The sequence below is a fragment of the Triticum urartu genome, chromosome 7, assembly GCF_003073215.2.
Source record: "Triticum urartu cultivar G1812 chromosome 7, Tu2.1, whole genome shotgun sequence".
NCBI classification, from domain to species: domain Eukaryota; kingdom Viridiplantae; phylum Streptophyta; class Magnoliopsida; order Poales; family Poaceae; genus Triticum; species Triticum urartu.
The window spans coordinates 40,967,450-40,983,630 of record NC_053028.1 but is presented as its reverse complement, the minus strand read 5'-3'; the positions used below and the strand labels follow the sequence as shown (position 1 = coordinate 40,983,630).

General features: G+C 46.0%; 1 protein-coding gene across 1 annotated transcript; it reads left to right on the top strand.

Annotated features, from left to right (window-relative positions):
* Positions 1 to 12,987: 12,987 nt before the first annotated feature.
* On the top strand, positions 12,988 to 16,095 carry LOC125520339 (enolase 1). Its single transcript, XM_048685233.1, has 16 exons — positions 12,988 to 13,148; positions 13,269 to 13,332; positions 13,407 to 13,471; positions 13,577 to 13,711; positions 13,801 to 13,881; positions 13,967 to 14,068; positions 14,176 to 14,256; positions 14,345 to 14,419; positions 14,532 to 14,594; positions 14,683 to 14,763; positions 14,904 to 15,098; positions 15,186 to 15,236; positions 15,325 to 15,413; positions 15,502 to 15,553; positions 15,664 to 15,720; positions 15,809 to 16,095. Exons 1-16 carry the CDS (start codon positions 13,071 to 13,073, stop codon positions 15,887 to 15,889), a joined length of 1,350 nt encoding a protein of 449 aa, XP_048541190.1. The 5' UTR covers positions 12,988 to 13,070; the 3' UTR covers positions 15,890 to 16,095.
* The last annotated feature ends 86 nt before the right edge of the window (positions 16,096 to 16,181 follow it).

Genomic DNA, 16,181 nt, shown 5'->3' with positions numbered 1-16,181 from the left:
TGCACGCCTCTTTGGTTGATGTACTAGTCTTCATGATTCATGACTAGGTGACCAGATGAAGAGCGGTCCAGAGAATCATCCGAAAAAATTGGCAGGGCCAGCTATAGACGAGTTCGACTGCACAATGAAAGGTATGTTATGACAGGTAGTCCTACACCTAATGAGGTTGCTTCCGGTGGTGGTGGCCAAACCTTGATCCAGATGCAGAAACAAAAACAGAGCCGAGAAGACGAGGGTGTGTGTTTAATTGTAGTGCAATCAAACACACTCGTATAACTGATCGACAACGAATTAACGAGTAGTATTTCGTCTCAATGTGCTGGAAATAAACATCATCACGGGGGAAAACGACATCAATCGATCACATCAAACGTACGTGTGGATCCTATACAACATTACAGCACCGACTGAATTTGAGAAATCAAATCGATGTTATTCATAAAGTGAATAGTTAAATCAGCCAAAAAGCCACGACGGTATTGTCGATCTAGATACGTACAGAGATATTACAAGTACACGGGAAAATCAGCCGGTAAGATCAATCATGGTTGATCATCAACTAGTTAATTTCCTGCTGAATCCTATATCGAGGAGAAAATCCGATCTGTTGATCACGCCAGAACCACATGCACGGTGGAGCGGTGCAGCCCGAGATCGCGGAACGAGGCCGAGCCGGCGCGCACCTCGTCGGATGCACCGCCGGCGAGCTTCACGAGCCGGAACGGCCTGCGCCCCGCGCCGCCTTCCCCGAGCAGCACCGAGCGGCAGTACCGGAACAGCGCCGCGACGGGGCGCCCGGCGCCGAAGCTCCTGCACGTGACGCGGCCGTCCGGGAACCGCACGCGCAGGACGCACGCCTCCTCCCCCTTGGCCGGCTCGCGGTCTTCTTCTTCCGTCTTCATCGTCGTCGTAGCATGGGAGGGCACGGTCGCCGGCGCATTGGGTGGCGGGGCGGCGAGGCCGACCGAGGCGGCGGCGAAGGCGGCGACGAGCTCCTCCATGTTGAGCACCATCTTCATCTCCGGACTGGTGGACGTCGACGTCGAAGCTGTGGCAGCAGGGCGCGGCGCGGGGAGGCTGTTGTTGCTGCTGCCGCCGCCGGACATGGTGAGGGAGGCGGAGAAGGCGGCGACGAGATCCTCCATCTTGGGCATCGTCTCAAGGCTGGTCTCCATCGCCATCGATCGCTGCTGAGTTATGCAATAGGTTACGTCGGTGCACACGTGCTGCCGGCCCTTTTGTAGACTCTGTATAGGGGGAGTCCGAGACGGGGTTCGACTTGGGGAGAAGCCTACATGCACACGGTCTCTTTTTTCCGTGGCTAGGGAGGCGTACGCGTACGTGTCACCATGGATCGTGTGAGTCGGAGCTCCACTCGGAGACGGACTTTCTTTCGCGTTCATTACTTCTTCCTCAAGCAACGATCCGACCCAGCCCTTGTGCAACCGTCAGCCTGCCCCGGCCATTCAGCTTGCCTGCATCCCCTGCGGCTAGCTGACGGGTGCAGGCCACATGCCGCCGCCCCGCCCTTTCCTTGACATCTTCCCATCGTGGTATTTGTCGCCGCTCCCATACAGAAGCCGGCCTGACCTTGTCTTAATTTCACGAAGTGTATACTAAAGACCCAACCTTGTTAGCTAATGATGTGCTGGAACTAATTGTTCCGAAGATTACAGATGCTATGAATGAAAGGCTGAATGCACCCTTCTCCGCGGAGGAAATTTCAGATGCATTGTTTCAAATAGGACCTCTAAAAGCTCCAGGCCCGGATGGTTTTCCATCAAGATTTTATCAGAGGAATTGGTCCTGTTTAAAAGTGGAGATTGTTGACGTTGTCAAGTTATTTTTTGTGACAGGATTTATGCCAAGTGGGGTGAATGATACAGCTATTGTTTTGATCCCAAAAATAGCTCATCCGATATCTTTGAAGGATTTCAGGCCTATATCTTTGTGTAATGTAATTTATAAAATATTCTTGAAGTGTATGGTGAATCGTTTGCGGCCGCTACTTACGGATTTAATTTCAGAAAATCAAAGTGCATTCATTCCCGGACGGCTTATTTTTGATAATTCTATCATCGCCTTCGAATGTATTCATCATATTCAGCAAGGGAATAGTGGAGGTAATTCCTTTTGTGCATATAAGTTGGATTTATCTAAAGCTTATGATCGTGTTGACTGGGATTTCTTGGAGGGAGCTCTTATTAAGTGGGGTTTCTCTAATCTCTGGATCTCGCGGGTAATGGAGTGTGTTCGCTCTGTCAAGTATTCAGTAAAGTTTAATGGAAGATTACTTCAACAATTTTCTCCTACCCGGGGTCTCCGTCAAGGTGATCCTTTATCACCGTTCTTATTTCTCTTTGTTGTTGATGCTCTATCTGCTTTATTACATGATGTTGTACAAGAGAAGGGTTTACAAGCTATTAAGATTTGTCGAAGAGCTCCTCCTATTTCTCATCTTTTGTTTGCGGATGATTCACTATTATTTTTCCGTGCGGAGCCGGATCAAGCGGCAATTGTCAAAGATGTTTTGAGCACTTATGCTACAGCTACGGGTCAACTTATTAACCCATCCAAGTGTTCCATCTTATTTAATGATGATTGTCCTGATACGGTTTCTGTGGAGATCAAAAGGTTTCTTGGTGTGACTCAGGAAGTTTTTGATGCAAAATATCTGGGTCTTCCTATACCAGACGGGCGAATGCATAAAGGGAGGTTCGAATTCTTACAATCACGTATGAGCAAGAGACTTGTGGATTGGAGTGAAAGATACTCATCTTCGGCGAGTAAAGAAGTTTTGATCAAACCTGTAGCCCAGGCCATCCCCACCTATGTAATGAGTGTTTTCAAACTTCCTTTCTCGGTATGTGATGATTTGTCCAAGTTGATGAGACATTATTGGTGGGGCGTGCAAAATGGTAAGAAAAAAGATGGCTTGGGATAAATTGGTTCTACCTAAATCCAAAGGAGGGATGTGGTTCAGGGATATGAGGGCGTTTAATCAAGATTTGCTTGCTAAACAAGCCTGGCGACTCCTTGTTGCACCTGAATCGCTTTGTGCAAGACTACTATGGGCTAAATATTATCCAAATGGGAATCTACTGGATAGTTTTTCCGAGTAACTCGTCAGCAGTTTGGAAGGGTATCGAACATGGATTGAACTTGGTGAAAAAAGGTATGATCTGGCGAGTCGGCAATGGTAATCTTATTCGAACTTGGCGAGATCCATGGATTCCTAGGGGTATGCCTTTTACGCCTATTTCCCCTAAAAGAATTTGTCGTCTAAATAAAGTTGCTGATTTTCTGGATGCTAATGGTGAATGGAAGGTAAATTTATTGGAACAATTTTTCTGTCATGTTGATGTTGAAGCTATTTTGAAAATTCGTACGTCGCCAAGACAGCGGGAAGATTTTATTGCTTGGCCTTTTGAGAAGTCGGAATCTTTCACAGTTAGGAGCGCCTATCATTTAGCTATGGGTGAGCACATGGACCGTTTCTCGCAAGGAGCAAGCAGCACATGTCCTGGTGGTGAACGTGGTATGTGGAATATTGTATGGCGTGCCTTGGTTCCTCCTAAGATGAAAGTTTTTGCATGGAGGGTAATTACTGGTACACTAGCAACTAACTTAGAGAGGAATCGACGTCATATTGGTATAAGGGCAACATGCGGAATGTGTGGGCGAGAAGATGAATCGTCATTTCATGCTTTACTAGTCTGCCCCAATGCGGCAAGCTTATGGGACGCAATGAAGGACCGTTGGCCATTGCCAAACAGGTATGATATTGCATGTACGGGTGATGAATGGTTTCTTCACTTGCTTGCTGGTCAGCAGAGCAATGTCCGGGATATAATCATTATGGTGCTCTGGAGGGTTTGGCATTTACGTAATGAAGTCATGCATGCCAAATCTATTCCACCGATGGAGGTGTCTTGTGATTATCTATGCAGCTATCTTAGCTCTTTGCTACAATTAGGTAGTATGGGTGTGGAAGAGGTGATCAAAGGTAAAGCTCCAATCTTGATGGAACCAGTGATTGAAAAAACTCGGTCATCATCGTCATGCCTTCCTTGGCCGGCTCCTCCGCCGGGCTGGGTAGCTCTCTCTGTTGATGGTTCTTATTGTGCGGAAGACGGAGCTGCAGGATCAGGTATGGTTTTACGTGATGACAAGGGTGGTGTTATTTTTGCGGCTTACCGACGCATTTATCACTGTAATGAGGCGCTGGAAGCGGAGTTACATGCGATTATGGAAGGAGTGAGTCTCGCAATTCAACGGTCGAATCGACCAGTTCAGCTACAATCTGATTGTTTGGCAGCTTTGTCAGCACTATCTAATGATTCACTGGATAGATCAGCATATGGTCATCTTTTGGCAAAAATCAAAGGTTTAGTGGAGAATAGGGTGTTTGTTCGTGTTAAAGCTTCTCGTGATCAAAACAAAGTTGCACATTGCTTAGCAAATTATGGTAGATCGGGGGATAGCACTGCGTGCTGGCTTAACCAATCCCTTCCTTTTATTTCTGAACTTGTTGCTAAGGATTGTAATTCTGTGAGTTTGGAATAAAACACCCTATTTCCATCGCAAAAAAAATGACAGTCGGGGAGTCTTCGTGCATGGCCCCTAAGGACCAGCGCCCTGGAGCTGCAGTTGTCATTGTTGAATCCTTGAATCGATTTGAAGAACCTCACACCAAATATCGCCATTGCGTACATACGTACGATGAGCCCTAACCTTGCCGCCCCAAGGAGCTGGCAGGAATCAACGTTGAAGCTCTGTCTAATCTGTCCCAATGGGCGAATTTTATGAGGATTAGAGCCTGGAAGACTGACTCAAAGAAGAAACGCCGCCCCTGGAAGAATGAAAACCCTATATATCTACTAGTTAGATCTGATGCACCAGAATTCCCCTCCCCGCCACCGGCCGCTAGAGCGACGGGCGAATAGAAGGCGAATCCACGGGCTTGCCGGTGAAGATCGATGGGAGGAAGGTTTTCCCTAGCTAGTCGCCTTCTAGAAGGAAAAGAAAAGCTCTCGTTGCCTGTAGGACGTGCTAACAATGAATTGAACGTCTTGCCTCCTACTACATGTGGGAATTGCTCCATGAATCTTCTCTTGGTGGATGCTTATCGTGTAACTGTTTGGGATTTTTCCTTTAAATTAAGTACAGATGGCCCTGAATATCCATTTTTGAGCCCAGGCTCATCTGCCCAATCAAGAAATGATTCACAAAAAATACAAAACAAATTTAAAAAATCAAATTATTTTTTGCATGGTAGATAATTTGGTACATGAGGTACACTTCAAATTTAAGATTATATGGACATATGAGTAGCTCTCAGCAAAAAAAACAAATTGGGTCATAACAATACATGAACAGTAAAAAATTACAGATCCCAAATTTGTCTTTTATGCCGAGAGCTAATCAGATGTCCAAATGGTCTGAAATTTGAAGCACACCTCACGCATCAAGTTATGTACCATGCAAAACAAATTGAATTTGTTTGAATTTTTCTAGTGTTTGTTTAAAAAAATCTTCACCGCGGGTGCAGATGAGTCGCTGCTCTCTAGTTGGTTCCTCCTAGTTTACACATTTTTGTCCTACTAGATCTGAAATAACTTGAAGTGACAATTTGAACCATGAACTGTGAAATATTTATCTCCGTTGATTGATTCCCTTGTCAAGCATATGCTCATTTGGTTGGTGTCAGTCTTGGTGACACGAATTCGATATTTGGTGACGCGAATTCGATATTTGGGTGTAGTTTTAGCTGTTGACCCAAAGGATAACATGCTGATGGGAGGCCTGCATCAAAACTAGAGGGGCTTGGCTTGAATTATTTCGGACGTGTTTAGATCAATATTTTGTTTTTAGTTGATGGTGGTCAACTACAGTATAGCACTTTTCTTTTTGAACCTACGGTTTGCAAGAAACAAATGTTCTCACCATTGTAATAGTAGTAGAAAATTGGCATGTCCCCAGTACATAAAAGATCCCACTTTTTTAATAAGAAAACAGCATAAGTGAGTCATAGCATAAACAGTTATATAGCATAAGTCCAACAGATCCAATATCCACCCACAACGTTAACTTACAACACAACATTTCCCTCCAGAGGGCAATTACTCGTATGAGATACACACTTTAACTACACCATGGTCGAAGTTGCAAATGGATTTTTCATACTGGTCGCGGTCGAAGGTAAGATCACCTTGGAAGGAGAAGGTATGACCATCAGGATCATGCTCAGGATTAGTTGAGACGCGGAGGCTCAACTTGATTATCAAGAGCGGATCTAAGTATATCGGAACAGCTGCCCAAGACCGTAACAGTGGAAGCTTGCCGCCAACAACCTCTGCTTTGTTCCCTTCTTCACAATAAAAGAGCATGGCATTCTTGTCGTCGTAGAATTGATGGTGTGCAGTGATTTCGCCGTAGACATAATAGATGGTGCCACCCGTGCTAGAGCCAGCACCAGCTATGAAATCAAAGTTGACGAACACCCTTGCTTGTATAGCACAGTAGAGCGGCACAAAAGTCACATCTATTTTGCGGCCACAAGCTGTCAGGATGGTGCGGGTTATAACTTTGTTGCACGCGTACGGGTTTACTCTGAAGACCAGGTACCCATCATCAATTCCATTATCTCCATCTGGGATTTTAATTTTAATTTGAAAGGCATCCTCAATGGCCTTGCCTTGTGCACGGAGTAACAAATTTCCCTGTGTATATATTGTCAACCGGATAAAACACGATTGAAAGGAGATACATAAAACAAGTACTCCCTCAGTCCCTAATTAACCGACTCAGATTTGTCTAGATACAGATGTACCTAGACAATAAAACATGCCTAGATACATCCATATCTAGACAAATCCGAATCAGTTAATTTAGGACCGAAGGAGTAATAAAAATATTAGTACATGAATGCATAGACAATACCTGAGAATCCACATCATGTTGTTGTTGACCTTTCGGAGAGGAGTAGTAGTAGGCAGAATGATCGTTGAAGGCAGCGAAGGTGCCCGTAAAGGGAAAGCGAGGACGCACAGACAACAGCTCCACCAGGTCCCGGGAAAAATAGTAAGCCGCGCCCACATTAGGGCTATCTCCACCATAGTAAATTGCGAGACTCGGCGGAGGCCAATCTGAATCAACTTCTTCGTCGTCGGAGTCTTCATAGTTTCTGCGTTCATTATCGTCGGTGTCTTGGAGGTAATACTCAGCCTGTAGGTTGATGTAATAATCATAATAATCGGCGTCAACAGATTCTTTTTGTTCGGTTCGCTCCTCAGCAGTATTGACAGTTTCTCTTTCCGCCCCCCTTGCACTTTCCCGTCCTCTTCCCATTCCTCTATTACAGAAAAGTCGTCGAACAGCGTAATGAATAACACTAAGGGGCTCAGAGATGCAAGCCTGTTTCAGTAGAGGATCGAGAATTGTAGATAATTAAGAAATAAAAATATAATACTCCCTGTCCGTAATTAGTTGTCTTCGATTTGTCGTCTAGATACATCCGTATCTAGACAAATCTGAGACAATTAATTCAGGACGAAGGCAGTAGTAATCAATAAACAGTAATGCTTCCATCAAGCTACATCGATGCGTTGAAAAACTATTTTGTCTAGCTACCAGGTTCATAATCAAAAGGACGGATACAGATGTCGCAATACCTGCAGATCACACAAGATGGTCCAAGAAGATGCTCTTTCGGGCCTCCCTCCGGCGGCAACCGTCTGCAGCATACTTCTCACGGAGTTGGCTAGGTTGTCGGCGGCTCTTGGCAGGTTATCAAACCCTAGATTGACCTTACAGTGCTGGCCGTCCTGATCCGTCCTGATCAACAATTTTAGTAGAAGCAACTAGTAATTATCAACAAGATTCGATCAATATACGTACTCGGCCCCCCCCTATACTCGAATCCTGGCTCCGCCACTGCAAGCAGCAGCATCACCAGTACAAAAAATGATAAAAAAATTCTAACATACACAACACCATCGACAGTACAAAAAAAGTTGTTCATATACTAATACCATGCATCCATCCATCCAGCAAACAAGCTAATAGCAAACAGCAGAATCATGGTTGGTTCGAACACAGAGATGAAAGTGGCAACATACTAATAACATCCATCCATTCACAGTAAGCAGCAAGAATTCATCCATCCATACTTCCATAGTAAGAAGCAGCATACATCCATCCATCCATTCACAGTAAGCAGCACAAATTTCTTACACGCATCAAACAACATGCATCACACAGAGGAGAGACGAAAAGAGAGGAGGTAATGCTCGCTTGTGAACTGCTCGAAGCAGTCCACCGGTGATGGACGGGGGGTTGGCGTCGGCAGAGGGCCCAGGTGGGCGGCTTCGGCAGAGGGGCCAGAAGGGCGCGGGCGGCACAGAGGAAAAGGAGGAAGAGAGGCCGCGGCAGGAAGGCGACGACGGGGCCGTCGAGGCGGTTCCGGCGGCGGCGGCGCGGTTGCCTCCCGCAACCCTAGCGCTGGATGTGGAACGAGCGCCGACAGAACGACGAGTCGTGCGAGGCGTGGAGATGCCAGTGGCATTTAGGCCGTAATTACCTGCTCCGATTTTTTTTTTAAGTGAACTAGTAGGGTCTTCATTCAAACTCAACAATGTTCAGAATACAAATAACGTCTGGTAATAACCCTAGTCACAGATGGCGACCAACTGGGAGCGAAACTGCGGCCTTAACTAAAGAATGAGCTTCATAGTTACATTCTCTATGCTCAAACAAGAAAGAGACATCTAAGAATTCACTTCGCCTGTGCTTGATTTCAGCTAGTACAGTTTGCATAAGCTGACGCTGCTCCTCTGTTGATGTTCGTCACGACCTCAAGGCAGTCCGACACTATTACTAACCGGTGGATATTCAGATCCTTAGCTAGAGCCAGTGCTTCATTACAAGCATGCGCCTCCAGAGATGCTGCAACAATGAGGCCATCAAACACAACAGCCGAGGCTCCCAAGAAACAACCGGGGCTGTCTCTACATATTACTGCTGCTGCACCACGATCCCCATGGCGAGAAAGACCACCATCCACATGAAATTTCGCCATTGTTCCTGCTGGAGGAAACCATTTGCAAGCACGTTGAGCTGGTCGGGCATTGAGAGCATTAGGTTGTCGAGCACTAGCGATCCCAAGGTCTTCAAGATATATGTTGATGAAGAACCAAGTTGTCACTGGACTTTGGAATCGATTGTCATGTTTGACTCTCCTCCTGGCCCACCAATGGCTCATAGTATCCAAACTCCTTTGAAAAATCCAACTCTTCCTCTTCCCCCCATGCAGCGTCATCCTTGCAAACCGGTCTGCAAGTACCGTCTCGGGCCCAACATAGTATCCAAACTCATATTCATCCGCCTTAGGTCGGTCCAGGCGAGCAGGATTTGTCTCGTAGGCCGCTGCCTCTCCGTTTGTCTCCTCAATCACGTCCTCCTTGTCATCCAGCACCGCAGGATCAACCTGCTCTGCCCCTACTTCCGTCGCCTCCCCACCTGCCGCCTCGCTCGTCCCATCCTTCGCCATCGGTACCAACAGCCATGGTTCAGCCATCCAAGAGATACCATGCATCGAATCTGGGTAGATCTCCCGTGCGCCCGGAGGGATCATGCAGCCGGCATGAGTTGACGTAGACTCTAGCGTGATCAGTAGAGGAGATAGTTGAACCTAGCGAACCCTAGGGGAAAACCGCCTCAGGACGGGAACTGGCTGGACCCTCCTCCTCCAATAGGGGTAGCTCTTTTCGTTTCCCGTCCAGTCTGCCTAGGGCCATCACTCTGGAATACCAAGGCATCTTTCTTACTCCACTGCCCGTGAGACAGGTGCTCTAGCCCGGTGGTGAGGGTTGGCAGTGGCCACCCCACCCGCCCGAGTTTGATCCCCGGCGGTGACGAATTTTCGGGTGTCTCATTGTGCTACACTGTAGCGTCATTGTTCACTGTTCATGATAAATAGTGTAATAAATTTCGCAAGTGCCTCACGACGTCTACGAGCCACAAGTGAGGACAACATGCCCCTTGTTCCTGGTCTCACTAGACGTATTAGAGATATAGGTTGTAGGTCTAGTTTAGGTGCATAGTCGGGGCGTGAGTTGTGGTGTGTGTGCGCGCGCGCGCGCATCCGAATAGATGCTACATCCTGTATACTCAGTTGAGGCTAAAAAAGAGAGGTTGAGACGGTAACCTCGCCACGAAACATGGTGCACGATACAGTTCCAGAGGGACTCGGCGTCGGAGTTGCGGCATCGTCCAAATCCAGTTAGTCAAATTGAGACCACATGTACGATGCCTGTGAGCATCAAGCGCCATAAAAGCGACCAGAAAAAACCCCAAAGAATGTGCTCCCGGCAATCAAACTCGCAGAAGACTTGATGTTCCTTACCACTTGAGCTCCCGAGTTTAAGCGATTTTTAGGTAGAGCAAACATCTATGAATTAAATGCAGTGGTAGATAAAAAATCCGAAATTTTCAACCATTTTTTGAAAACTTAGTGAACACTTTTTTTAAAAAGGAAAAATGTTTGGAATGGCGAACAAAATTTCAAAACATGAACAATTTTAATATATATTAAAAAAACTTAATATACCCCGACCATTTTTAAATACAAACTAATCTTTTTTGTGATATACGCTGAACAATTTTAAGATACACGATGAACATTTTTGTGATACAAGCTGAACAATATTTAAATACACATTGAACAATTTTTTATATATGCTGAATTTAAAAAAAAACACAAATGAACCTGTTTCTTAATATAGGGCGAACATTTCCTTAAATATACAATGAAGATTTTTGTATATAAACACACAATGAACTTGTATAATACACGAAAAAAGAAAAAAGAAGTAAAATGGAAAAACGTGAAAGAAAAGAAACGGAAAGAAATAAGACAGAAACAAAAACAGAAAAGAAACCGAAAAGAGAAGGAAAACAGCGCGACCATGGGCCAAAATAACCCAGAAGAGGCCCATGTCGGAGAATATGGGCAGTTTGCTCTTGTACAAATCCTTCCACCGCCAAATAGCTCCAGCCCATTCTTCTTTTTTTCTCGTTTTGAATGTCCAGCCCATTTCTGTTCTTATCATCGCCGTCATCACCTAACCATCCTCATGCCGGAGGAGAAGCAGGTTAAAGATTATTCTTTTTTTTAGGGAAAGCCATCATGGCTAGCTTTACTTAAATTTGAATAGGAAATACATCACCCATCAGTTTGAAAATAAGACAGCCGGGAGGCTCATCCGTCCAACTATAGGTAATTTTATTACAATAAGTGTAATCAGCTAGCACATGTGCCGCTTCATTGCAAGAACGATAGCAATGTTTAAATACGACCTTCCCAATAAGAGATCCAATGTCCACACATTCTGCGAAGATTGTTGCACTTGCATCCCACCATCTTGTCTGTCTTGTACAAGAATCAATGACTATCAAGGAATTTGATTCTGCTTCCACACGAGGGATACCTAGAGAACTTGCTAAGGCCAGTCCATCGCGCATTGCCGGAGCTTCAACATTTACCATGTACGGTGCATAGGAGATATATTTGCATTGCACAGCTAAAAAGTTACCTCTTGCATCTCGAAGCACTGCCGCAGTTGCACCAACACCTTCATTAAAAAAAAGTGATGGATTGTTCTGAACGTCAGCGTAAATCAAAGTATAATCCACCAAGCAAAAGGATAAAAAATGCGCATGACCATGAAGGTGAAGTGACACGTCATCATAGTGGAACGTAACCTAATATCTCTATGAATAAATCAGTACAAAAGCACAGACAGCTTCTTGCATCGTTGAACTAATAGTGTAGTGTCTGCACAATAATTGCAAAGACAGGCGTAGTCGAACTCGATACCGCCCTCTTATATATTTGCAAGGAAGTCGAATCCATTATTGCTGAGAAATAATGATAGTTAAGCTTGGACCTGAGGAGTCAGCCTGAGGATGATGACAGCTTCGCGTAACAGAGCATGCTGCAAGAAGTATATTTGGTAATAGAAAACGAAATGCAGCGCTGCGATGGACAGAACAACGAACCTATATATATATATATGAACATATGCAGATTGCTATAATTATATATGCTAGCCAGCCAATAATATAGCTTTGTTTTGTTTGCAAGCACTTACAAATTGAAGCCAGCCAGTATTTTCTAAATTAAGGCAGAGACCTCCGATCCCTATTGCATCGTTGAAACCAGTGGTGTTGTATAATTTCATAGGCAGGCAATAGTCATATTCGCTGTCGCCCTCAGCTAGCCCCTCGTATTTGCTAGGGTTTAAGTGGGAGTTATAATTAAGTATAGCTGCAAAACCTGTCCAGAGAATGGAAGTTTTTTTTTTTTGCGGAAATCAGAGGAAGGAAGTTGACACGAGCTAAACATGCAGATTATAATTACTAAGAGGAGTGATCTGCCTAACCTAACCACAGTGGCCCCACCTCGCTGAAATGTCCACGCATCTGAAGACGACATTTTCTTCCATCCTTCTGCGCCGCGTCGGGAAAACAAATTGAAGTCAAAATGGGTTCACCTGAGCAGATTAACTTTCACGCTGTTTTTATTACTCCTTCCATGCATCCACTTTTGTAAGATGTAAATGTCTAAAACGTCTTACAAAAGTGACCTCGCCATTTTCGGGGCTGCTGCTTTTCCGTCAGGCACTCTTGCAAAGTAGCAGCAGAATTACCTGTCAAACTAAAGTGGTAGCAGACTTGTTGAGCACGAAAGAAAAGAATCCCGGCGTGCATGCCAAACCTGCCGGGAAAGAAAAAATAACCGCGGGCTTGGGAATCAAGCAGACATGCCTAACTTAATTCCCAAGTCCATTGTACATTGCCCCCTCCTCCAAGCAAAGCAAACCCCGGCAAGGCACGTGTACGGACCACGGGTCCGGCGAAAACGCTGGCAAGCGGGCCCCACGCCGCCCCTCCGCCCATGCCTACAAGTAGCCAGGCCAGACCGCCTGCCTCAAGCTGCAACTGCATACATACAGCCAGGAACCAACGAGCAAACACGTACGCGAATTCAAGGTTTTGAGATAGCATCCATGGCGGCGGCGACGACGACGATCCAGTCGGTGAAGGCGCGGCAGATCTTCGACAGCCGCGGCAACCCCACCGTCGAGGTACCCCAGCCCGATGACCGCATCGACCGCTGGATCGATGAGGGAGCACTGCCGCTATTTGCTCTGTTCTGAACACGTTCCTTCCCCTGTCTCTCTGAATTTGATCTGGGTTTCGTTCAGGTGGACATTGGGCTCAGCGACGGGAGCTTCGCCAGGGGCGCCGTGCCCAGCGGCGCCTCCACCGGTACGCTCTGTTCAACCTTCTCCAGGGTGTTGTGACATTGTTCACTTTCCTCAACGTTGGCTTTTATCAATCAGGGATCTACGAGGCCCTGGAGCTGAGGGATGGAGGCTCTGATTACCTCGGCAAAGGTGTTCTCAAGGTCGGTACTTCACCAGCTACCAATCCTTCCAATCTAGTAGCTATTCCAGCCAATTATCGCATACTGAAGCGACGCTGATTGGACCGTGACATCTCTGAATTTCAGGCGGTGAACAATGTAAACGCCATCATCGGGCCGGCGCTGATCGGGAAGGATCCGACCGAGCAGACTGACATCGACAACTTCATGGTCCAGCAGCTCGACGGGACCTCCAACGAGTGGGGCTGGTGCAAACAAAAGGTACATATCATCATCGGTTTACTCCCCCCCACCTTGGCTATTTCCACTGTTCATACTGACAATTTCCTTTCTTTGGACGCGACGAAAAGCTCGGGGCAAACGCGATCCTCGCGGTGTCGCTCGCCGTGTGCAAGGCCGGTGCCATGGTCAAGAAGATCCCTCTTTACCAGGTCTGCAAAAGCTCAACTACCTACACAGGTCATCGGTTGAATTGCTACAGGATTTTGTACTGAAGTTAGTATCGTTTGCTTGCAGCACATTGCAAATCTTGCAGGGAACAAGACCCTCGTGCTGCCCGTGCCTGCTTTCAATGTGATCAACGGAGGCTCTCACGCAGGAAACAAGCTTGCCATGCAGGTAAGGATACTGCTTGCAGTTGCAGGTCATGAATGAATGAAGTTTTCACAACATGGTTCAGATAAATACGATGATTCTCATATAATTGTTGTATGTTGTATGTACAGGAGTTCATGATCCTCCCAACTGGTGCCTCCTCGTTCAAGGAGGCCATGAAGATGGGAGTTGAGGTGTACCACCACCTCAAGGTGAACACAGCATCTAACCCTTTTGATGATGTCTCTGAACTTCAGAAAATATGCAGTTGGAATGAATGCTGACACATTTTGTATGCAGAGCATAATCAAGAAGAAGTATGGTCAGGATGCCACAAACGTTGGGGATGAAGGTGGCTTTGCGCCTAACATTCAGGTAAAGCCCATACGTTTCCCTGCTGCAAGTATAACAAGTTGTCTCAACTTATGTCGAATACGATGAATCCAAGTGCCGACAAACTTTTTTTTTATGTCAAATAATTATTCAGGAAAACAAGGAGGGCCTGGAACTGCTGAAGGCAGCTATAGCTAAGGCTGGCTACACTGGAAAGGTAAAAAAAAATCTCTTTGCTTAGGTCATGGTTCAGCCATTTGATTTATTTATTGTTGCATAACATTAAATTTATCTACGTGTGGCAGGTTGTCATTGGAATGGATGTTGCTGCTTCTGAATTCTACAGTGAGAAGGACCAGACCTATGACCTTAATTTCAAGGAGGATGTAAGATTTCCAACTTGCTCCCCTGTTCTCATAATGCTCAACTGCCCTTTGTGCAACTGTAGATACCTATAAGTTTGTTCAAGTAAAAATCAGAGCAGGCTTAGCATATTGTCTTAACATCATATGACTGAACTGAACAGAACAACGATGGTTCCCACAAAATCTCAGGCGACAGCCTGAAAGATCTGTACAAGTCCTTCGTCTCGGAGTACCCCATCGTGTCGATCGAAGACCCGTTCGATCAGGATGACTGGGCCACCTACGCCAAGATGACCGGCGAGGTTGGGCAGCAGGTGCAGATTGTCGGAGACGACCTTCTTGTCACTAACCCCACGGTAAGCTACATATTATCAGTATATCACTGGGTTTACCAGAGAAAAATATTTCTACGAGCTTGACCGATGCCTGTTTGGATTCGGCAGAGGGTTGCCAAGGCGATCAGTGAGAAGACCTGCAATGCCCTTCTCCTGAAGGTAGCACCATCAATCTCTGCCTGAATCTGCTGATTCTTTTTTCCAAGGAATAATAATGCTAATAATACCAGTTGTTTATGGTAAACAGGTGAACCAGATAGGCTCGGTGACAGAGAGCATCGAGGCCGTCAGCATGTCCAAGCGCGCCGGGTGGGGAGTGATGGCGAGCCACAGGAGGTAATAAGCACTGCAAATTTGGAATGCTTTTCAATTTGCATTTGCCATATGATCTGTTTGCACTGAACATTCTTTCTGTCATTTGCAGTGGTGAGACAGAGGACACCTTCATCGCCGACCTCTCGGTCGGCCTGGCCACGGTACAGCACCGCCTTCGGCTGGACCAGAGCTTGAAATCCTTTCACTTTTTAGTGCATGAATTCATGGTTCAGTGGTGATGGTCATATCTTTCTCCACTTGCTTGTTGCAGGGCCAGATCAAGACTGGAGCTCCCTGCAGGTCTGAGCGTCTGGCCAAATACAACCAGGTATATACAGTGGCGAGCGACACCATAGTCATCTTTCCACATGCTGCATGTTCTGTGTTCTGAGGCTTCTTGCTTGTGCTCGCTGCAGCTGCTGAGGATCGAGGAGGAGCTCGGCGACGCGGCGGTGTACGCCGGAGCAAACTTCAGGGCGCCGGTGGAGCCCTACTGAAAAGAAGGAGCCTGCTTGCTGCATAGGTCTGAAGGGAGATGGTCCACGAGTTCTTATGGTGCTGCTAGTTATACTATTATTACTGCTGTATTTTGATCCAAGCGTTCTCTACCCGAGAGCTAATAGTTGTGATTACTCGTACGCTTTTGCTGTTGGCCGATTAGTGGTGTGTTTCTGTTCATCTGAAATAAAACAGTTTATGCTCTTCTGACGAGTTTCGATAATTATTTATCAATAAACTGAAACAAACTGCATCCATAAATGAAAAACTATACCGCTTGGTACTTATCAA